At 44.8% G+C, this 24,408-nt stretch overlaps 1 protein-coding gene across 2 annotated transcripts in view; it reads right to left on the bottom strand.

Annotated features, from left to right (window-relative positions):
- CREBBP (CREB binding protein) overlaps positions 1 to 24,408 on the bottom strand; it is a 155,545-nt gene that overhangs the window by 40,410 nt on the left and 90,727 nt on the right. For both annotated transcript variants that reach the window (XM_025370196.1, XM_025370197.1), the window contains 11 exons: positions 20,461 to 20,703; positions 18,993 to 19,095; positions 18,522 to 18,668; positions 16,513 to 16,630; positions 15,846 to 16,017; positions 15,448 to 15,492; positions 12,285 to 12,409; positions 11,467 to 11,646; positions 7,613 to 8,029; positions 6,229 to 6,408; positions 4,772 to 4,961 (listed from right to left, as the gene is read on the bottom strand). In XM_025370196.1, the coding sequence (XP_025225981.1) occupies positions 4,772 to 4,961; positions 6,229 to 6,408; positions 7,613 to 8,029; positions 11,467 to 11,646; positions 12,285 to 12,409; positions 15,448 to 15,492; positions 15,846 to 16,017; positions 16,513 to 16,630; positions 18,522 to 18,668; positions 18,993 to 19,095; positions 20,461 to 20,703 (1,920 nt within the window). The remainder of the gene's footprint in view (positions 1 to 4,771; positions 4,962 to 6,228; positions 6,409 to 7,612; positions 8,030 to 11,466; positions 11,647 to 12,284; positions 12,410 to 15,447; positions 15,493 to 15,845; positions 16,018 to 16,512; positions 16,631 to 18,521; positions 18,669 to 18,992; positions 19,096 to 20,460; positions 20,704 to 24,408) is intronic.

The following is a 24,408-nucleotide window of genomic DNA, read 5'->3' as shown; positions in this document are numbered from 1 at the left end:
GCTCACTGCAAGCTCTGCCTCCCGAGTTCACGCCATTCTCCTGCCTCAGCCTCCCGAGTAGCTGGGACTACAGGCGCCTGCCACCACGCCCGGCTAATTTTTTGTATTTTTAGTAGAGACGGGGTTTCACCGTGTTAGCCAGGATGGTCTCAATCTCCTGACTTGTGATCCACCTGCCTCGGCCTCCCAAAGTGCTGGGATTATGGGCGTGAGCCCCCGCGCCCAGCTACCCTGGTCACATTTTAGGTGCTCAAGTTATCTATGTACTGTAAGATGAAAATTATTTCATCAAAACTGAAACTTTTTTTTTTTTTTTTTTTGAGACGAGGTCTTCTGGAGTACAGCAATATAATCACAGCTCACTGCATGCAACCTTGACCTTCTAGGCTCAAGCAACTCTCCTAACTTTGCCTCATGAGTAGCAAGGACTATAAGCGTGCCACAACCAGCTATATTTTTATTTTTTCTGTAGACACAGGGTCTCACCATGTTGCCCAGGCTGGTCTTGAACTCTGGCCCTCAAGTGATCCTCCAAAAGTGCTGGAATTGCAGGTGTGACCCCCCCCAATGCCCAGCTTGAAACAATTTTGTTTTGTTTTGAGATGAAGTTTCTCTCTTGTTGCCCAGTCTGGAGTGCAATGGCATGGTCTCAGCTCACTGCAACCTCCGCCTCCTGGGTTCAAGTGATTCTTCTGCCTCAGCCTCCCAAGTAGCTGGGATTACAGGCATGCACCACCACGCCCAACTAATTTCTGTATTTTTAGTAGAGACAGGGTTTCACCATGCTGGCCAGGCTGGTCTGGAACGCCTGAGCTCAGGTGGTCCGCCCGCCTCGGCCTCCCAAAGTGCTGGGGTTACAGGTGTGAGCCCCACGCCCGGCCTGAAACAACTTCTACAACACTAGATCATCATTTGCCTTTTGCGCTACGTCAGACATCTGCACAGATGGGAAAAAGCAATCTTTTTTTTTTTGATATGGAGTCTCACTCCATTGCCCAGGCTGCAGTCCAGTGGCGTGATCTCGGCTCACTGCAACCTCCGCCTCCTGGGTTCAAGTGATTCTCCTGCCTCAGCCTCCTGAGTAGCTGGGACTACAGGTGAATGCTGCCACACCCGGCTAAAAAGCAAAAGCAAAGGAAAAGAAAGCCAGTATCATCAAACTCTATTGTTATCATACGCTGCTGCTGCTGCACAGTCCCAAGAAAAAAATACCAGCCATGCTTAAGAAAATTTGTTTAAAAAATTTTTTTTTTTTTTTTGTAGAGATGGGTTCTTGCTATGTTGCCCAGGCTGCTTTGAACTCCTGGCCTCAAGTATCCCTCCTGCCTTAGCCTCCCAAAGTCCTTGGATTACAGGCATGAGCCACTGCTTCCAGCCAAGAAAAAATATTCTTTATTTTTGAGACAGGGTCTCACTCTCTCATCCAGGCTAGAATGCACTGGCACAATCATGGTTCACTGCAGCCTCAACCTCTTCGGCTCAAGCAATCGTCCCACCTCAACCTTCTGAGCCACTGGGACCACAGGTGCACTACCACACCTGGCTAGTTTTTAAACTGTTTTATAGAGACAGGGTCTTACTACATTGCCCAGGCTGGTCTTGAACTCCTGGCTGTAAGTGATCCTCCTGTCTCGGCCTCCCAAAGAGCTGGGATTATAGGTGGGAGCCACTGTGCCCACTCATTTCTTAGTTAATTTATTTTTGAGATAGGGCCTTGCTCTGTTGTCCAGGTTGGAGTCCAACAGTGCCATCACAGCTTGCTGCAGCCTTGGACCCCTGAGCTCAAGTGATCCTGCTGCCCCAGCCTCCTGAGTAGCCAGGACTACAGGCATGCACCACCACACTTGGCTAATTTTTAATTTTTTGTACAGACAGGGTCTTACTACGTTGCTCAGGCTGGTCTTGAACTCCTGGCTTCAAGTGATCCTCCCACTTTGGCCTTTCAAAGTGCTGAGAATACAGACGTGAGCTACCACACCTGGCTGAAAAAATATTCTTGACGAGGTGGTAAGAAGTATTCCTTGTATTAAAGCTCAGCCTTTGGTACACCTTTTTTTTTTTTTTTGAGACGGAGTCTCACTCTGTCGCCCAGGCTGGACTGCAGTGGCGCGATCTCGGCTCACCGCAAGCTCTGCCTCCCGGGTTCATGCCATTCTCCTGCTTCAGTCTCCCAAGTAACTGGGACTACAAGCGCCCGCCACCATGCCTGGCTAATTTTTTGTATTTTGTTTAGTAGAGACGGGGTTTCACGGTGTTAGCCAGGATGGTCTTGATCTCCTGACCTCGTGATCTGCCCGCCTCGGCCTCCCAAAATGCTGGGATTACAGGCGTGAGCCACCGCGCCTGGCCTCCTGGTACATGTCTTTTAGTCTGTGTGATGAAATATTCAGTGTATCTCATCACACAGAATAAAAGATGTGTGCTGCATATGCACAGTGGCCACATTAGGAGGCAGTACTTGTGCAAGTGTCAGAATTTACAGCTGAAGTAGCTGCTTGCCCTCATGGACCCCTTAAAACTTTCAAGAATGACTGAGAGATAAGCTATAGTTACTAACTCTAGTTATATGTCAGACATTTTCTCAGAAATGAACAAAGAGGGACAGTTACTTCAAGGACAACTGACAATATTTGTTGCCAATGATAAAATCTGGACTTTCATTAAAAAATCAAATGTTTTGGAAAACTTGTACACGGGCTTGACATCGTCTGAAAATTTATTATTACTATTACTTTTTGAGACAGGGCCTCACTCTGTCACCCAGGCTGGAGTACAGTGGCATGATCATGGATCACTGCATCTTTGACCTCCCAGGCTCAGGTGATTCTCCCACTTCAACATCTTGAGTAGCTGCAGCTACAGGCATGCACTACCCATGCCCAGCTATTTTTTTTTTAAAATAGAGATTAGGTTTCGCCATGTTGCCTAGGCTGGTCTTGAACTCCTGAGCTCCAGGCTAGAGTGCAGTGGTGCAATCATAGACCCTGAATTCCTGGGCTCAAGTAAACTTTCCCCCTCAGCCTCCCAAAATGCTGAGATTACAGGCGTGAGCCACCACGCACGCCCTGCTTTTCAAAGTTGGTAAGACTTGTTTGAAGAGACTGATGGTGGTATTAACAAATGTGATTTTTTTTTTGACACTGTATAGTGAAATATGTTAACATATGGAAAATCTGCAGAACTCAGTGTCAATTGAAAAAAAAAAATAATGCAAGCACAAACCATCCATTCCAAGTACAAGATGGATCAATGGATTCTAATGTCACAGAGTATGAAATATCCAGTGCTACAGATTCTGGTTCAATGTCGTAAATAACCTTTAAGAAACTTTCACTGGTTTAATTTTGGTATAGTATCAAAGACTATCCACAATCAGCTGAAAAGGCTATGAAAATACTTCTCCCTTTACCAACTACAGGATTTTCTTCACACACTTCAACCAAAATAACCAATCACAACATAGTAAATGCAGAGGCAGATGCCCTTAATAACATCATTATTCTTATTTTTGTTTTGGAAAAATTATTTTTCATATAAATGTTTTCTATGGGTGCCATGTAACAGACTATTTTAAATGAACTAAATATTTACAAATTTTTCTCTTTTTTTGGAGACAATAATCTTACTTTGTCTCCTAGGCTAGAGTGCAGTGATGTGATCTGGGCTCACTGTAGCCTCAAACTTATAGGCTCAGGCGATCCTGCTGCTTCCGCTGTAGCATGCACCACCACACTTAGCTAATTTTATTTTAGTTTTGTAGAGATGGAGTCTTGCTATGTTGCTCAGGCTGGTTTTGAACTCCTGGCATAAGCAAACCTCTCATCAAGGCCTCCCAAAGTGCTGGGATTACAGGTGTGAGCCCTGTACTCAAATTTCTCAATTTTAATTTCCAATAGAGTAAGCAATGATAGATAATCCACACAAACAACAACTCTCTGGGGCCCTCAATTTCTAAGAGCATAAAAAGCCCTAAGATTCACTGTACTCCACACACTCGAGGGTCCCCTTCCAGCTGCAGAGTAACATGGTCTCAGTCTCTAACATTTCTCTGCAATCTTTCCCAAAAGTGTCATCTGCAGCCTTGGACTTTCTGAGTCCCAACTCCCATTTCTAAGGTTCACTTGACAATTTTCTGATACCCTGTTATCTCTTTACTTTGGATACATCTCAAATGGATTCCATCCAATTTCCACTGTGAGGCGGGCTTATCCCACACATCTCAGACCCCAAAGCTGCCTAACCTACCCCTCCCCATGTCTCCCTACATGGGGTCCCTAGGCACCACCCTGCCCCTCACTCTGCATGCTCAGCTTCCTCACTGCACCAGCAGAAAACTGCCTCCAGCTCGCCCCTGTGCTGTCATAATGATAATTTTCCTTAAATTATGGCTTTTTTGGTTATTTTCCCACTCACATACGTCACTGGTTCTTTACACTTTTATAAGTAAAGCCAAGCTCCTTAGCCTGCTCAAGGACCCAGACACATTTCAACCCTGGCCCCTGCCAGCATCATCTCAGAAGACAGCTCTGCAGCCAGGGTGGCCTCAGAGTCATAGCTCATCTCTCACTCCTACCATGAGCCCCACAGGCACAGGGCTGGGGTCCTGCTCAGCCTCAGTGTTTCTGCAAGGGAAAGTCTGTGGAATGGCAGGCAAGAAAGGTAAAAGGGCAGATAGAATTATGTTTCTACTTTAGCTTCTAATCCTCCACATGGAATCCCAACACCGTGGAAAAGCAGCATGGTTTAATAAGGTAATGAATAAACAGCCTACTTTTTTTGCGTGGCTGCGAAGGAGATGTTGACTGAGAGGCTGTGCCGTTAGTGCTACTCTCTTCTTCCTCTTTAACTTCTACTTTCACTTCAGGTTTCTTTTCATCCACTTCCATTGGTTCTGATTTCTGCTCTGCTGTGTCTGTTTCTTCTTTAACTTGGGAAGCTCCTTGCAAATCCTCCTCCATCATCTTGAGAAAAACATTACAGATAACACACAAATATTAAACACCTTTATGTTACCTCAGCCTCACTGGAAGGCTCTTACAAGCCTAAGATGGGTTTGTTAAAACCTTCCTCTAGTCAGAGTTGCATTTATGATTCTTCTTCTCTTTCAGAAGAAGAAATAAAGTACTTGGTGTTCATTAAGTCACTTCAATACAGAGTCAGTGCAATTATGGTCCTAAATTTAAAAGTGATTTTTTTTTTTTTTTTTTTTTTTTTTGAGATGGAGTCTGACACCCAGGCTGGAGTGCAGTGGCATGATCTTGGCTCACTGCAACCTCCGCCTCCTGGGTTCAAGCAATTCTCCTGCCTCAGCCTCCTGAGTAGCTGGGATTACAGGTGCGTGCCACCACGCTTGGCTAATTTTTTGTATTTTTGGTAGAGATGAGGTTTCATCATGTTGGCCAGGCTGGTCTCAAACTCCTGACCTCAAGTGATCCACCCGCCTCGGCCTCCCAAAGTGCTGGGATTACAGGCATGAGCCACAATGCCCAGCCTAATTTAAAAGTTTTTAAATGTAAAAGTGCTTTAAAAATTGCACATACTCAGATTTTTCACGTACAGATATTTCTTAATTTGGAATAAGAATCTCCTTGAAAGCTGGGGCAGGGACCAAAAGTCCTTTTCAGAGGCAGGAGGTGTGGTATGAGACAGGAAGGAGCACTGGGGACTGTGGCTAACTGGAGAACCCGCCACAGCTGGTGTTTACAACCAGACTGTTGTCACACAGGGATGCAGGCACAATGCTGAAAGCATCCCATTTTTCAAAAAAAGCCAGAAATCTAGAGTTTTATTTGCAATTTCCTGATTTTTAAGGTATTGTGTGGGCCAAACACATTTACAGGCTGGATCCAGCCCACGGTCTGCCAGTTTTCAGCTTCTGTCATAGGTTAATTAGTAAATGAATCCACCACCCCTTCTGTAGTCTACCTCTGCAGAACTAGAAATGAATGGAGAACATCAAATAAAAGGCTGTTGGATGATTCAAATATTTCAAATACAGGCCAGTATTCTTCATTTCTGGCAGAATAAACCCACCCCTCATATTTAAAAATGAAAAAACCAAGCTGTTTTAAATCAGTTTCCTACATACTGAACTCTGAACCCACATTCAACCAGAATATTTTAACTAAAGTCAGGGATACCCATGGCAGGCTCCAAGCCTCGCCCAAGGACACCTGGGGGAAGTTGCGACACACAGCCATCAACACATTCCTAGGGAGCAGCACCCACCTCAGACCTGGGCTCCCCTTTGGATTCACCAGGATCGGGCTCAGTGTCCTCCGTCTGGGTCTCCGCCTTCATTTCCAGCACAGGTACGTCAGGTCCTGGCTGCTGGGAATTGGTTTCTGCACTGGCCACCGAGGAGGGGGTAGGGACCCTGTTATCAATGCTGGCTGCTGCCTGGGAAAGCTGTGAAAAAACCAAAAGCACTGACTTCAGTAAGCAAGGCAACATAAATGATCTTCAACTATGCTGCTCATGCAACCTACAATTTCCCGTTAAGACTTCTCAATACTGATCCAGCAGGTGCCCTTCTGTGAAACCGAAGAACAGAGGTTAAAGTAGCAATGAGTTCTAGAGGGAGGTAACAGCAGCCAGAGGCACAACTCAGGTCTTGCCACAAAGGCAGAGGAAATAGCAGAGCTTTTCAAACTTTGATATAAAATTATTTTCTCGAAGTTTTCTAGCTAAATCATGAAACTTCATATTTTGAAATTAATTCCCTTCAATACGGTGGTTAACGTGTATGGTAAAAGGCTGAATTATGAATGTCTAAGCACATCTGAAGGGAGGGAAATCAAGCGCCTACCCAGAGTGTTATCCAGCCTGTGTGAACGGTAGGAACACGGGTGCTGGGGGAGTAAATGAACATCACAAGAAGGAACCACTAAAAGAATTCCTAGCTTGCAAATTCTTACTCAATGGAGTTTTTTTTTTTTTTTTTTTTGAGACGGAGTCTCGCTCTGTCACCTAGGCTGGAGTGCAATGGCGTGATCTCAGCTCAATACAATTTCTGCCTCCTAGGCTCAGGCGATTCTCCCGCCTCAGCTTCCCGAGTAGCTGGGAATACAGGCACCCGCCGCCATCATGCCTGGCGAATTTTTGTGGAGACAAGGTTTCACAATTTTGGCCAGGCTGGTCTCGAACTCCTGACCTCCAGTGATCCACCCACCTCAGCCTCCCAAAGTGGTGGGATTACAGGCGTGAACCACCGTGCCCAGCCTCAATGGAGTTTTAAGTAAACAAACAAAAGATGACAATGCCTCGCTCTGAAGCCCAGGCTGGAGTACAGTGGTGCGATCTTGGCTCACTGTAACCTGCACCTGCTAGGCTCAAGTGATCTTCCCACCTAAGCCTTCTGAGTGGCTGGGACTACAGGCACACACCACCACACTTGTCTAGTTAAAATTTTTTTTTTTTGTAGAGACGAGGTCTCACTATGTTGCCCAGGTTGGTCTTGAACTCATGGGCTCAAGTGATTCTCCCACCTTGTCCTCCCAAGGTGCTGAAATTACAGGTGTGAACCACTGCACCTGGCCCGACAGACAATTTTTATGGGAAAATAATTTTCTAAGAGTCTTGACCCAAAAACAGCAGACAGAGAGAGGCTTACCGGTGTGCCAGGAGGCTGGGCGTGCACAGGCGTCGGCTGTTGCTGCGACGACTGAGGGGTAGCCACAGACGGGGGCTGAACTGGGGTTTGAGGTTGTGGGGTCACCTGGGCCTGGGCTGCTGCTTGGACTGTAGGGGTGCTCTGCGTTTGGGTAGCACTGGGCACTGAGCCAGGAGTCGGGGTGGGAGTCTGCCCAGAAGATGACACAGGAGTTGATGGCTGAGTGGCAGCTGCTGGCTGGGGAGGAGTCATCCCAGGTGGTGTTGTGTGCTGGAGAGATGGCATGCCAGCAGCCGTGGAAGCAGGAGGCGGTGTTGGGTGCAATGGTGACTGTGTCACTGGAGGGCAAGGCAGCTGGCTGGCCTGAGGCCCTAGCATGTTGAGAGGGTTAGGAAGAGCAGCACCAGGCACCTGTCCCTATAAGAAATGGACAGAGTATGTTAAACTTATTTCCCACGTTTGAAAATGTGACAAAACATTTGAAAAATTAAATGTATGACATTTTTTTTCTTGTTTTTTTTGAGACAGAGTTTCACTCTTGTCGCCCAGGCTGGAATACAATGGTGCTATCTTGGCTCACTGCAGCCTCCATCTCCCGGGTTCAAGCCATTCTCCTTTCTCAGCTTTTTGAGTAGCAGGGATTACAGGTGCCCACCACCACGCCCAGCTAATTTTTGTATGTGTATTTTTATTTTTAAATTTTTATTTATTTATTTATTTATTTTTTGAGACTCCGTTCTGTCATCCAGGCTGGAGTGCAGTGGTGCAATCTCAGCTCACTGCAAGCTCCGCCTCCCGGGTTCACGCCATTCTCCTGCCTCAGCCTCCCGAGTAGCTGGGACTACAGGCACCCGCCACCACGCCCGGCTAATTTTTTGTATTTTTACTAGAGACAGGGTTTCACCATGTTAGCCAGGATGATCTCGATCTCCTGACCTCGTGATCTGCCCGCCTCGGCCTCCCAAAGTGCTGGGATTACAGGCGTGAGCCACAGCGCCCAGCACAATTTTTGTATTTTTAGTATAGATGGGGTTTCACTATGTTGGCCAGGCTGGTCTTGAAGTCCTGACCTCAAGTGTTCCTCCCACCTCGGCCTCCCAAAGTGCTGGGATTACAGGGGTGAGCCACTGCGCCCAGCCAAATGTATAGGAATTTAATCACATTTTCTTGGGAGTATTCTGTTTGTGAAAATTCATTGAGCTATACACTTGTAATGTGTACTCCTCAATAATGATAAAACTATACATATTTCTTATAGTCTGATTTATACAATTAAAATAACCATTGAAACTCATGGCTTAAACAAACACATCTACAGCAGTCCCCTCATATCCACTCGGATACATTCCAAGACCCCCATTCTTGGAATGCCTGAAACTGCAGATAGTACGGAACCTGGTATTTACCAAGATTTTTTGGATCTAACAACCAAGGTGGACACTCAGTGACTAACAGGCGGGTAGTGTCTACAGTGTGGAAATGCTGGACAAATAAATGATTCATATCTCTGGTGGCACAGAGTGGATGGTGAGGGAGTTCATCATGCAAGTTGGAATGGCACTCAATTTAAAATCTTTTTTTTTTTTTTTTTAAAGACAGAGTCTCTCTCTGTCAGCCAGGCTGGAGTGCAATGGCATGATCTTGGCTCACTGCAACCTCCACCTCCCGGGTTCAAACGATTCTCCTGCCTCAGCCTCTTCAGCAGCTGGGATTATAGGCATGCACCACCATGCCTGGCTAATTAATTTTAAACTTATGAATTATTTATTCCCAGAATTTTCCATTTAATATTTTTGGACCACAGTTGACCCCAGGTAACTGAAACCTCAGAAAGTGAAAAGGCAGATCAGGGGGCTACCGTACATTGACCCAGCCTATAAGCTGGGTCTATAACATGTACTATATTATATATACATATATATATATGTTCTATAACATGTACTCAGTGTTCTTTAACATTTTCTAAGCTTAGCTTAGAAAAAGGTATTTTTTTTAAAGTTGCTTCTTCCCTGGGAACTATAAAATAAATAAAAATAAGAAAAAAAGTTATTGACCATAAATATATACATCCATAAGTACCCTTCCTTAACAATTAAAAATTAAAAAACATTCTGAAACACACACAGACACACACACACACACACACACACACACACAAAATTAGTTACTGAAAGAGAACTGTTCCAGTGCAGTGGTTCTATACTGGGCAGGCACTTCAGAATTATTTGTGAACATTTTAAAAATGATTCTGAATCACTGTTCTAGAGCAAGGGTTGGCAAAATCCCAGGGCCAAACACACTGAGCTGCTTGTTTCTGTAAATAAAGCTTTATTGGCACACAGCCACCTCATTTATGTACCATGGCAGCTTCTGCACTACCAGAACAGAAGTAAATGAAAACCAAGACTGAATGGCCTGCAAAGCTGAAAATATTTAGTATCTGGCCCTTTACATGAAGTTTGCTGATCCCTGTTCTAGAGCAATGAAATGTTACGGAAAATTAAGAATAATTATTTAGTGAGGAAATCTAATATATAATAATGACTTATGCTGCATTATTTCACATTAAAAACTCAAAACAAGGCTGGGTGCAGCAGCTTACGCCTGTAATCCCAGCACTTTGGGAGGCCAAGGTGGGTGGATTACCTGAGGTCAGATCGAGATCAGTCTGGCCAACATGGTGAAACCCCATCTCTACTAAACACACACACACACACACACACGCACGCTGGGTGTGGTGGCGCGCGTCTGTAATCCCAGGTACTTGGCAGCCTTAGGCAGGAGAATCGCTTGAACCTGCGGCTCTGAATCTGTGGAGACTGCAGAGCTGAGATCGCACCACTGTACCCCAGCCTGGACAACAGAGCGAGACCCTGTCTCAAACAAAACAAAACAAACCAACCAACTTAAAACAAGAATTTTATCTTTTAGGGAGGATTTGGTCTGTTTTAAATACATGTATATTTTGTATACAGTAGCAATCATATGCACTACAACAAAAGAGGAAAAAAAGGAATAAATGGAAAATCATTTTCTTCAGCTCTAGATTGAGAAATTAAAAACATTCAACAAGAAGAGAAATACTGAAATGATTCTATTAGCTTGACTTCACCTGGCAGTGGAGACAGGCCAAAAGATACGAAAGCCGAATCACAAAAGTGAATTCACGGATCCTTCTCACTCCCTTTTTAAAATCCTCATGTCAGCCGGGCGCGGTGGCTCAAGCCTGTAATCCCAGCACTTTGGGAGGCCAAGACGGGTGGATCACAACGTCAGGACATCGAGACCATCCTGGCTAACCCGGTGAAACCCCGTCTCTACTAAAAAATACAAAAAACTAGCCGGGCGAGGTGGCGGGCGCCTGTAGTCCCAGCTACTCGGGAGGCTGAGGCAGGAGAATGGCGTAAACCCGGGAGGTGGAGCTTGCAGTGAGCTGAGATCCGGCCACTGCAGTCTAGCCTGGGCAACAGAGCGAGACTCTGTCTCAACAACAACAACAAAATCCTTATGTCTCTCAGAGTCACATTAAACTTAGAATTTAAAATACACAAACAAAAAATAGGAAAACAAAAACCCCAAGATCAAAACACAAAAGCATACAAACCAAAAAATGTAAATCCATTACTACTTTTGCATATAGTTAACTCAGAGAGGATAAGAGAAAGTCCAAACAAGGTAAGGACTACAAGACAAAGGTGGGGAAAATAAAAGAGATGCTGATACACAGAAATGAAATGTGCATTGTGGAATTTTAATTTCCACAAAGGAAGACAGGAAAAAACAAAACAAAACAAAACACCTTAAAACGAGAATTTTATCTTTTAGGGAGCACGGTTCCCAGTGGGGCACAGTACCTGTGACACGCCTGTTTGGGCTGGCGGCTGCCCCATGCCCACACTCATCGCCCCGCTGGATGGCGGGAACTGGTTCTGTGGCAGAAACTGGCTCTGAGCAGGCGCCTGGGCCATCATGTTGTTGCTGTGTGCACCCATCATGTTTGGAGGCTGAGGCATTCGGGAAGGAGAAATGGCCATCTACAAGACAACAAGCACCACCAGAGCTGTAGTTCCGAAGCTGACAGCCAGAGTTTTCAAGGTGAGCCAGAATGATCCAAGGCCTCACAACCCCAGAGGATGCCAAGCACAGGGCTCACATCCTGCCCTTCCTCATGGGAAGAGATCACCACTTGCTAAGAACTCCCAGGCTCCTGGGCACTTTACACACTTTCTCAGGCAATCTCTCAAATGACCCAGCTTCAAAATGTCCTCTGAATAGAAATCAATAGCAGACTATAATTTAAAATTTAAGACATGCCTGCCTATGAGTTCTCTAAAGTGTTTAGAAAGCAGCCTCGGAACAGCGAGCTCTCAGTCAATAGATGCTGACAATTCCCTGCTGGCCACATATCTGAGGCTGCCTTCTCCAGCCTTGGAACTGCCACATTCTCACAAAGTCACACATTCCTATGAATTTGTTATTCCAATAAAATAACTAACAGTCAAATAATTCTGTGTAGTAATGAAGACAATTTTTAAAGGAGAGATGAAAGAAATAAAGCAAAACCCAAATTCAAATAAAGAACCACAGGATTCTCAACTGACATGAATTCTGCTGCTTAATGTTCCATGTGAGAGGGAGGGCTATCTGCAGCACAGCTAAAGAGAACACTTACCCCTGGCACTGAGCCCATGCTGTTCATCTGGACAGAGTGGTTCATTGGGGAGGCTGCACGAGGTCCCATGGGTGCTTGTGGCAACTGGACGTTCCCCAAGGACATGGGGTTAAACGAATTCATCCCTGTAAATGTACCCACAATGGTTCATTAGGAAAAGCACCCACAGGAAAACAGAATTACAACTTGCTAAATAAACTCTAAGTAAAATAAGATGGAACACAGAGGCAACAGAAAACTGAAAAGCAATCACCCAATTAATCAATGAAGATGATGAAGGAACAGACTTCTCCACATCCAGAGAAAATGGCATCAATGTGGGGGTGGTGAGGGTGTCACGGTGAGGGGTTCGAGGGAAGGACAAGGACATGAAGGCATAAGGTTGGGTAAGACAGGAACAAGTAAGTGAGACATTAAATGAGGCTGAGGTAGAGCTGAGCCAGAGGGCAGAATACCGAACAAAGTATCATAGTAACAAAGAGGGTCAGGAGGTGCCCTGAAAGGACAGCACCCCCACAATCTACAGAAGAGATGTTTCCAGAGACCAGGGCAAGCTTCTGTGCACACCCATACCTAATGCCTCTGGAGCAGCTGGCGCCCATAACTGAGGCTTCCCAGCTCTCTGCTGGGTTTACATTCATTGTTAGAATCTGTGCTAAGACTCCAAACATTCTTTTAATTTTGCAAGCACTTTAAGCATTAAGAAGTACCCAAAGGTCAGCCGTCCTCAACCCCAGCCTCCTGTAGTTTACAGGAGCAACGCATCACTGAAAGACACTTCACAGTCAGTAAATGTCTCCAGACTGTGGTGTCTAGTTCCTTCCAATTTATAACAATACTCCGTAAACTCTGAGTCTAAAGAAGCACCAGTTCAAATAAGTCTTAGGACCAACACTAAAATCTGACAGAACCCTGTAGAGAATTTCTGGAAGGTGTTGCCTTAGCGGTGCTGTAGTCATGAGAAGGCTCGAAGGATGACTCTCTCACGGAGCACTACCTTCAACGACTACCCAGAAATGGTACCTTCAAATAACTGAGTGCCAGTGCAGACCAGGAAGACTTTCCAGGGAGTCTGTAATGTAAGCTTCCCCTCTCCTTGAGAATTTTTTTAAACAAAATGAAAAACAATTACTAAGGAACAGCATTTAAACAAATCTGTATTTACCCAGATGTGCTGGTAGGGAGGTTGCTAAGTGCATAACCAGAAAACATGTATTCCAATATTCTGCTGGTAAACAGCATGCTCATCATACCCCACACCAGCAGCATCCTCCTATTTAGGCCCAAGTCCTGGACCAATCCCCAACACAGCATCCAGCCACTTTCCTAAGGCTCAATTTCTCTGACTCCTTGATTTCTTTCTCTTTTTTTTTTTTGAGATGGGGTTTCGCTCTTGTTGCTCCGGCTGGAGTGCAGTGGTGCAATCTCAACTCACTGCAGCCTCTGCCTTCTGGGTTCAAGTGACTGTCCTGCCTCAGCCTTCTGAGTAGCTGGGATTACAGATGTGCACCACCATGATCGGCTAATTTTTGTATTTTTTAATAGAGATGGGGTTTCACCATGTTGGCCAGGCTGGTCTCGAACTCCTGACCTCAAGTGATCCTCCTGCTTCGACCTCCCAAAGTGCTGGGATTACAGGTGTGAGCCACTGTGTCTAGCCTGACTCCTTGATTTCTTTCACCCCTCAAATCTAGTCCATCAAAACAAGTCCCTGATAAGTTTTTTTCCATAATATCAGCTTATCTACCATGTCTTTTCCAGGATGCAATATGAATACAACTTTTTTTTTTTTTTTTTGAGATGGAGTCTCGCTCTATTGCCCAGGCTGAAGTGCAGTGGCGCAATCTCGGCTCACTGTAAGCTCCGCCCCCCAGGTTCACGCCATTCTCCTGCCTCAGCCTCCCAAGTAGCTGGGACTACAGGCGCCCGCCACCACACCTGGCTAATGTTTTTTTGTATTTTTAGTAGAGACGGGGTTTCACTGTGTTAGCCAGGGTGGTCTCGATCTCCTGACCTCGTGATCTGCCTGTTTCGGCCTCCTAAAGTGCTGGGATTACAGGCGTGAGCCACCGCGTCTGGCCCAAATACAACTTTTAAAATGATCTCTTCTACCTTCCCTCCCAAACTACTCTGCAAACCACAATAAAGCCTCTTTCCTCAAGAGTCTTCTGGATAATGTCACCACCTTGTTTCACAATCTGGAAAAATGTCCTCCTGCTTGGGTCTCAATAGTCAAGAGCTACAAGGTTTTCAAATGCTCCCTGCCCCGAAATAAAAATCACTGCTTCAATCAACCAAAAACCATAGGCTCTCTACTTAAGAAACTTTCAAGGTTGTTGAGACAGCTGCTGCCACCCCAACCTGGCACAGGACCTGTGTGTACACACTCTCCAGAAGTTGACATCCAGCCAGCTGGGCTTAACCCCTAGGGCCAGGAGCAGCCCGTGCCGTCCCCGTGTCAGCCTCTGCAAGTGCTCAGCAGTCTAGGAGTGTCTTGCATGCCTCTCCTTCTCAGCACTGAGAAGCACTCCCTCCCCACATCTAGAGTGCTTCTTTCTCAGACTCTTCCTAAGACTAATGTACCATGCCCCTTCACCATCCATTAAAAAAATAAAAAGCTGGGCTGGGCGCAGTGGCTCACAACTGCAATCCCAGCACTTTGGGAGGCTGAAGCAGGCAGATCACAAGGTCAGGAGATCGAGACCATCCTGGCTAACACAGTGAAACCCCATCTCTATTAAAAATACAAAAAATTAGCCGGGCATGGTGGTGGGTGCCTGTAGTCCCAGCTGCTGGGGAGGCTGAGGCAGGAGAATGGTGTGAACCCAGGAGGCAGAGCTTGCAGTGATCCAAGATCACGTCACTGCACTCCAGCCTGGGCCACAGAGCGAGACTCCACCTCAAAAAAATAAAAATAAAAATAAAAAAAATAAAATAAATAGCTAAAGACTGCTTATCTCTTGAAAGATCTTTCCTATAATCTCCAAATTTCATACTATAAACAGATCCATACTACCTGTAGAACAATTCTGCTCATCAGCAAAAAGGAATGGAAAGAAGAAAGGACTAGAAAGAAATACATAGGGGGAGAGGAAAAAAACAGTGAAAGTTATGGCTGTTGAATGTTAAACTAAAATATGATTCACAGCAAATAGTTCAATACCTTGAGAAACTTGCATGCGATTCACTGGCAGGGACAGAGGTCCATCTACGGTGGCAAAACAAAAACAAAAACAAAACCACCCTAGTTATTTAATACAATCCTTGATTCAGGAATAGGAAATTTCTTATGAGGACTTCAAACTTAAAAGGGAAAACAGCCAATAGGTCCAAAGGCACGTGTGTTCCAATGCCAGTGGACCCTGTAAAGGGCCTTCCCAAGAGAGAAACTCAGTGTCCCAACACGGCCTGAGGCAGGTGGTCAGGGCCACTGCCACATCAACAGTTTCCGCAGTGCACGCATCAGAGATTCTAATTCTCTGTTCTTAGAAATACACCCCAAACACGAAGGAAAACCAAGGAACCAGGCTAAGGGATGGCAGAAGGAAATAAAATGCTTACTTGGAGGTCTCACAGGTTGTGCCTGTGGAATCACAGGGGGCTGAGCCCCCGGGGCTGGTAAGGCTGGCTGGTTCCCCAAGATGCCTTGTTTATGTAAACGCGACCTCCGTTTTTCTTCTAGTTCTTTTTGTATCTTGTAGATTTTCTCTGCTAATAAGTGATAATATTCATCCTAAAAAGCAACAATATTCAATATGAAACAGTTAAAACTGTAAAAAGCAACTGAATGATCTGTGTTGTAGGTTCTAACTAATGAACTTCTTCATTGAGTACACTGGCAAAAGTAAGTATGCAAATAAATACTTGATGCACCAGGAGCTTTATAGGATGTATCAAATAATAGGTACTAAATACACGTCCCACTTCATTCAAATGAACTTTTGAATATTCACTGATGCTAGCAATATTACACCCACCACCTACTGTGAAAAATATATCCCATGGACATAATGTAAATTTATATATTCCATGTACCAATGTAACTAACCAAGAGAGTTCTGCAGGAAATTTGTGTCTTATCTGGGAAGTCTCTTTGGCCAGTGGCCTCAAGGTGAGGAGTTTCTCCCAACTACACAGATTCCACAATTTCTAGATAACAAAGCAGACAAATGCAGTGCTGTCCACTACAGATGCTGTAGAGGCCAGAGCACGATAAGCAGCAACCTACCCTGCTGTTGGCAGACTCGTACATGTCCCCTTCCACTTTCTTAGCATAGGCTACCAGGTTTTCCATGCGGCGATCCTTTAGAGCTGCGGGATCAGGTGTTGGGAAGATGGCTTGGACGCTGAAAGGATAACACATCTATCAAACTACTTTTTTTTCCTTTCTTCTTTTTTTAAAGACATGGGGTTTTGGCCAGGCACGCTGGCTCATGCTTGTAATCCCAGCCCTTTGGGAGGCTGAGGCAGGAGAATCACCTGAGGTCACGAGTTTGAGATCAGCCTGGCTAACATGGTGAAATCTTGTCTCTACTAAAAATACAAAAATTAGCTGGGCCTGGTGGTGGGTGCCTGTAATCTCAGCTATTCGGGAGGCTGAGGCAAGAGAATTGCTTGAACCCGGGAGGCAGATGTTGCAGTGAGCTGAGTGCCACTGCACTCCAGCCTGGGCGATAGATAGAGCGAGACTCCGTCTCAAAAAAAAAAAAAAAAAAAAAAGACATGGGGTCTCGCTCTGTCGCCCAACCTGGAGTACAGTGGCATGATCATAGCTCACTGCAACCTTGAACTCCTGGGCTCAAGTGATCTTCCCACCTCAGCCTCTCAATTAAGAAGGGAGGTACAGGTGCACACTACCATGCCTGGTTAATTTTTAAATTTTCTGTACAGATGGAGTTTTGTTATGTTGCCCCAGCTGGCCTGAACTCCTGGGCTCAAGCAATCCTCCCGCCTCAGCCTCCCAAAGCACTGGGATTACAGGTGGGGGCTGCTGCACCTGGCCTGAAGCTACTCCCAATGCTGTCAAATGAGCACTACAAAATCAGGATCATGTATCTCTGGTGGCAATACACTGTGGAGAGAAATGCCAAGCCTCTCTTGCCCAACATATCAATATATGAATGAAGTAACTCCCTGGAGACAATCCTGACTTAACAACTTATCTACACATCAAACACATCAATATTTTGCTATTAACAAGTATGTGCTGGATCATTTCCAGAATAACACGATTTTTAAATCCCTGATTTTTAAACTACTTACTACTAAAAAAATTTGATCAAAATAAGGAATGGAAAAAACTCAGGGAATATAAGTCTAGTTCATTTAAAATAACTAGCTCAACAAAGTTAGGCTTGGTGTGGTGGCTCATGCCACCCAGCACTTTGGGAGGCCAAGGCAAGAGGATTACTTGAGGCCAGGAGTTTGAGACCAGCCTGGACAACATGGCAAGACTCTGTCTCTAAGAAAGAAAGAAAGAAAAAAAAAAAAAAAAAAAAAGGCCGGGCGCAGTGGCTCATAATCCCAGCACTTTGGGAGGCTAAGGTGGGCAGATCACTTGGGGTCAGGAGTTTGAGCCCCGCCTGGCCAACATAGTGAAACCCTGTCTCTACTAAAAATACAAAAACTAGCTAGGGGTGGTAGCACCCACTTGTAATCCCAGCTACTCGGGAGGCTGAGGCAGGAGAATCGCTTGAACCTGGGAGGCAGAGGTTGCAGTGAGCTAAGATCGCGCCCTGCACTCCAGTCTAGGGTACAGAGCGAGACTCCGTCTTCAAAAAAAACCAAAAAGTTAACTTAACTTTCTGTTATGTTAACTAACTGTAAGGTGATAATGACATGCCATCTATACTCTAAACTCATCCAATTCTGAGGGGTCTCCACAACTAGAATCTGGAACTACAAAATAAGGTGAGGTTCTTGAGCTAACCCCAGCCGCCTCATGCAGCATTAAGGCCAGGCTGCACTGAGGGTCTTTGCCTCTGTGACAGGGGCTGTAAGTCAGTGCCCCTCGGCAGTACAGAGCCACCAATGCTCTCTGTCACCCCCGCTCACCGAGGACATGAAGTGCGGGAATCTCTGGCCTGCCTAGGGCTGCCAGAGTTCTACCAGCAGTGAGAGTGGCTCCCTAAATAAGCACGTGACTTGTATAGGATCCTAGGGTACTGTCATCCGGTAGTCAATGGGCAACACAGGAACAAAATCAAACATCTATGAAACTGTAAAACTGTTACGTACAGTTTATGCACTAGATGGCTCCGCAGGTCCTGAGTGACATGTTCGTGCCAGCCTTTCCTTACACCAGTGCTGGAAGGAGGAGCTGCTGTTGGTATAGTGCTGAGGGTTCCAATGTTACCAGAGTTGGAGCCATCGTTCATCAGTGGGCTACGGAGGAAATAAGGACACTTCATCCATCTACTGAAGCGACTCAAACATACTTTGTCTAATAAGGTTCTTCTGCCACTACATGTGACTTCTAAAAGTTTAAGTCAGGAGAGCCAAGTAATGTATATAAATAAAACTTAAACTATGTTTAATCTATTATCTGCTCTACACTTACAATTAAAGAAAAAAAGGAAAACAGCATTCACCCCTCACCACCCCATTTAAACTATTTTCTCTGCCACACATTTAGAAAGAATCAGTTTTGTGTGGTTCTCAGTCCACCTTCTTGTTGGACTGTCACTCAGAACTGAAACAGGGTCTTACTTTGTGGCCCCCAGGGAAGTCGGAAGAGCTGATTCTGAAATCAAGTTTGGGGGCTGCTGATCTGTTGTTATTCCTCCTGCTGGAATGTTCATTGGATTATTTCCTTTAAAGACAGAAAGAAATCAATCAACTCTTAAATTTTAATATATACTTCAAAGTTTTGATGACAGATAACCAACATGTCATCACATAAACAATTGGTGATTATTTAAATAAGTGATTCTGGTCAGTTATAATAAGCACTGAGGCAGGAACCCCGAGTGTCATATTTTCAATAGTGGTAATCAACGTGCACAAATAATCAGTAGACACCTCCCCACTCTACTTTGTAACCAAAGTAAGGTGTGTTTCTGGAGATTAGCTGGTATCTAAGTGAAAAAGTTATAAATGATCCATATGCAGCCTCTGACTTTCATTCTGCTTCATTAGTATCACTTCTGAGTGACTCAGCTGCACTGACATATACCTCTGTGTCTCCACCCCCAATATCAGAAAATAAAATCATAGAAATTAAGCTCAGGAAAAAAATACAGAGGTCAATTTGTCTACAATCTTCATATTAAAGTAAAGGAAGGCCGAGATTAATAAAGGTTAAGTTTGTCCTAAATTATACCATCAACAGGAGAGGAGTTAGATTAAGACTTGGGTCTCAGGACTCCAACCCAGTCTCCTGGCCACTATTAGTTAGACGTTCACTGGGGCAGTTGTTTTCCAAAAAGCAACAAATAAGATGACTTTAGCTGGGCATATTTTAAGGAATAATTGTTAACAGTAAAATACTTTATTAGGAAAAGAACAAAACTAGCAGAGCCAGCCAGCCAGTCTGGACTTCACAGACATCACTGCTTAGCTTAAGCCTAGATGTAAAGGGACTGTGTCCACTTAAAGAAAAATCTTAAGGAAACCATATGCAGAAATGGCAAAAATCATGGGTATGTGTGAGCAAATGACCAAAGGTGGGCAAATAATGGGCTGGGGTGACAAAGGAAATGCTGACATGTCCAGCAGCGTGGGAAAAGAGTTTCCAGGGCTCCTGTCATTAACCTGCCGAAGTCCAGGCTGGTCACTTCCAACTGTGGGGTAGACCCTAACCAAGATGTGTGAGGAAGTGGCAAACGCAAGTTCTCCATCAAAGAAATGACAACAGTCAGCACGAGGGGTCCAGTCAGCATCCTGACTTGTGAGATCTGCATTCTGAGCCACATGACACATTCTTTATGAAAACTGTCCAGAGAGAGGTGGCACAGCAAGCAACAAAAACATTGCTTCATTTGCAAATGCTGCTCTTCTTATAAGCATTTAACATTTTCCTTGCATTAGACACTTCAGCTTTTTCCTGGGAGATTTTTATTTCAACCACTGTAGTAAAAAACACAAAACAAACTGAAAACTGCCTTGGGTTCCATCACTCCATTCCCTTTGCTACATTTGGACAAGTAAGAATGAAGTTGAGAGTTTCTTCACCTACCCAGGGGGTTGAGAGTCCTCATCTGCTGGTGGGTTTGAGGCTGTGCTGGTTGCTGGCCAGGAACCTGAGGCTGCAGCTGCGTCTGGGGCTGGTTCATGTAGGGGAGTCCGAGAGCAGCATAGGCTCGCTGCATGGAGCTGGGGTCTATGGGATTTGGGTTACTTAAAGAAGTGGCATTCTGTTGCCCTGTGCCAACAGAACCAATTGTGTTTTGAATTCCACTAGCTGGAGACCCCAGGATGGCTATAACGACAAACAGACAGACAAACGAGAAAGGTAAGTAAAAGGGAGAAGCCCACAAATGATTTAACAAACTATTGAGAAGCAAATACATTTCATCAAAATACTACACATGAATATCATAAAGCAGTAAAACAAGGCTAGGGAGAAAGGAACTGTGCTGAAGGACTCATGTATTCTGCCTAGCAGTAAGTGAGGAACAAAAAGTGAAAGAAAAGTGAAGTTTCTATCTTAGCAGGCAACAGATCATAAAATTTCACAGATAACACCTGAAAAAAATTAGTATGTTTTAAAACCTAGAGACTCCTCAAGAGGTCAGTTCCAGGGAGTGGCAAATGTATGACAAGGGAAACGTCTGATTCTCTGGTGGGCAGCAGACACCTTGAGATGAACAGAGGAGCCCCCTCCTGCTGTTAACCCCAACCCTGTCCTTCACTGCTCACCTGCACAGGTACAGAGGGCTTAAGAGAAGGAGCAGAGATGATACCTCGTTGGTCAGTTTTGATTAATAAATCTATGACGTGCTCTTCTAAATCACATAATTGCAAGTCCTTGAAACTTACACAAGCAATGACAGCATGAACACATCCTTCTGACGGGATTCCTATGCAGCAGAGCACCATGCTGAGCTCTCTGGTTATATGAAGCTGTTTAAGAAATACTGAACTTGACTGATTGACTGATTTGTTTGAAATTAAGGTTGGAGTGAGGCTTCGCAATTCCGCATGGGTCTTGTTATCCGGGGCCACCTCAGCACCTCTGATATTCAGGAGGTGGCTCTGCCTCACATGGCCAACATCAGATTCTGCTACCCAGGCCCACTGCTGGCTGGCAGGGAAGCTGCCCCATTCAGCTAGCTAACCCCAGGAGACTAAAGGAAAAACTGGTGTCAACATAAGAAGCTCCATCCCAAAGGGCTTCCAAGGTAATGGAGAGACTACTCCAAACTTGCATCAACTTGGGCATTTCAAGGTCAATTCATCTACCCACCTACCTACCCACCTGTTTGCCTGCCCACTCATCTGTCCCAACAACCCAAATGTTGTGTGAAAATTTATCATATGGCAGAAGTTCTACATCATACTATTTATTCTTATTTTTGAGTTCCTTTCTAACTTCCACAAATTTTAGAGTCATGTTAAAAATAGCATCCTACAGTGTTGCTACTATAACACATCATTTTTTGATACATAAAACACGATCACAAAGCCTTTCTTTCAAATTCCAACCACTATGTGTAACAGTAATATTCTCACATTCAACCATCAGTGCACCTGTAGTAACCCCAATACTTACCCAGAGCGACCTAATTAAACTAAAATGTGTGAAAAAAAAATTCCTGGTAATTATACATTCCATACTATTAACTTTTCTAATAAGGATACTCAGATCAACTCATTAACACTCATCAGACACAATTACACACACCAAGCACTCATTATCATAAATGAAAAGCAACTCCCAAGGTGCACTTTATGACAAGTGTGTAGCTGAAGTAAGTCATGCACAATACCTTTAAAAGTATTCTAATACTTACTACTCCCCAAAACTTTAAACATGTGTCCACCATACTTCTGAAACTGACATCTTACATTTTTAAGAAGCACTATGGTATAGAAATCAAAGTTACCAGTGATAGGATAGTTTATTTTTCTACAACCTTGCGATGTAAAAACAGGGCTACACTATATTTAACACACATGGTGATGCACTGTGGAGAGGAACTTAAAAGAAACAAAGTATGTAGCCTTCCATTTCCCAGTGAATGCTTTATTGACTTCTTCCTACAATATTTCCCTTTTATCGACACCTCCCCAAGTGCCATCTACTTAACTAAAATGCACCACCTTACGGTGAATGCTACTCCTAAGCCCACAGCCACTTACAGGGCAGCCAATGCCTCATACTCACACAGGCCTCCCATGCAAGCTGCTGACATGGTCACTGCATTTTGTGTTAAAATCATTCATTTTCTAAAAGTAAACATTATTTTTATTTTAAAAGAAAATATACCTATGAGAAGCACTTGCAACTCACCTTTTCTAAAATTCAGAAGCAAAGGAAATTAATTACAAACAAATAGAGAAGGTCTCTGCCATTTAAGCACGGCTGAATTTGAAGTCCAAACAATGCTATTAGATGAAATGACACAAATACTGAAGGGTAAGGGTGCTCAGGCATTCACTGTGGGGTGATGGCTGACTGAAAGGGGAGTCATTACGTACAAGCCACCATCAACCATACTGCCACCTCAAGATGCTCCACGTGCTCCACGGTGGTATTCCCGATCCCTCTCTGAAACCCCACAGTGCCTCCTGTACCGCTGCTTGTCTTTAGACACTGACCCTTCGTGTATTCACTCACTCACACGACAGACTCAGTGAGTACACTCTGCCAGGCTCCCAGATACAGTGTGGGCACAATCTCTGCATTCCCTGAGCCTAGAATCTGTTAAGAGGGACAAAAGATTATCTAATAATCACCTAACGCACCCAAACTGCACCTTGGAACCCTGGGACAGGGGAAATTAGGCTCATCTCACGTTCCCTGTGCATCCCTGAAAGGTGGGATTAACGTGAAACTCGGTTTTACTCTTCACCACCTGCCACATGGGCCACGTAACCTGCTGTGCAGCGTCCAGGGGATGTGTGAGGTATAGTGCAGTGGCCAGCACACCGTGGGCCCTCCCAGTGCAGCCCATGGAGTGCCTTGGAACTGAACACAAACGCAGGGAGAGCTACAGACAGCACTGCTCCATCTACCTGGCATCCCTAAGAATGAAGTTTCTCTACTTATCCTTTCCACATTATTGCCACTTACCTCTTCCAATGTCAAGGCTGTATGCTCATTTGGCCATTTTTACATCTTTTTTCCTTGCTAGAGCATAAAGCTCTAACTTTCAGGAAGCCACAACACACCTGCAGTGCACTAACACACCGGCTGGATTCTTCTGGGCCTATCAGGTAATACTCCTGCCCCGGATGTTTCCCTCTTTAAAGCTCCCCAGTGCCCTCAGCCTCACCACCTTCTGATGTAGCCAAGAAGGAGCCTATGGCCTATGAAAAAAAGGCCAAGTTTTGTAGCAGGCTTTCTTGGACTTACCTGCCATTCTTCATGCACAAAGAATGTTCCACTAAGAGGCCGGGTGCGGCCAGGTGCAGTGGTTCACGCATGAAATCCCAACACTTTGGATCACTTGAGGTCAGGAGTTCGAGACCAGCCTGGCTAATAACATGGTGAAACCCTGTCTCTATTAAAAATACAAAAATTAGCTGGATGTGGTGGTGCGCATCTGTAATCTCAGCTACTTGGGAGGCTAAGGCAGGAGAATTGCTTGAACCTGGGAGGTGGAAGTTGCAGTGAGCCGAGATCGCACCACTACATTCCAGCCTAGGCAAGAGAGACTCTGTCTCAAAAAAAAAAAAAAAAAAGAAAGAAAAAAGAAAAAAAGAATGTTCCACTAAGAGGTTCCCTGTACAGTCTATGTCGCTGATGCAAAGCACTCAAGTTACTCAGACAACTTAAGCCCCTAATCATTTATAAAACTGAACTCCATTTGGAAATTCAGTTAAAACAGACACGAATTAAATGTCCAAACTTTGTCAGGGTAGGGGGAGATACACCATGAAGCAGAGCAGTAGCTGCTACAGCTGATCCGTCAGCAGCACAACAGTGAGCCGAGGGGCCACCCAACGCAGGCCAGAAACA

The sequence above is a fragment of the Theropithecus gelada genome, chromosome 20, assembly GCF_003255815.1.
Source record: "Theropithecus gelada isolate Dixy chromosome 20, Tgel_1.0, whole genome shotgun sequence".
Classification (NCBI taxonomy): domain Eukaryota; kingdom Metazoa; phylum Chordata; class Mammalia; order Primates; family Cercopithecidae; genus Theropithecus; species Theropithecus gelada.
This window is presented reverse-complemented; position numbering and strand designations above follow the sequence as displayed.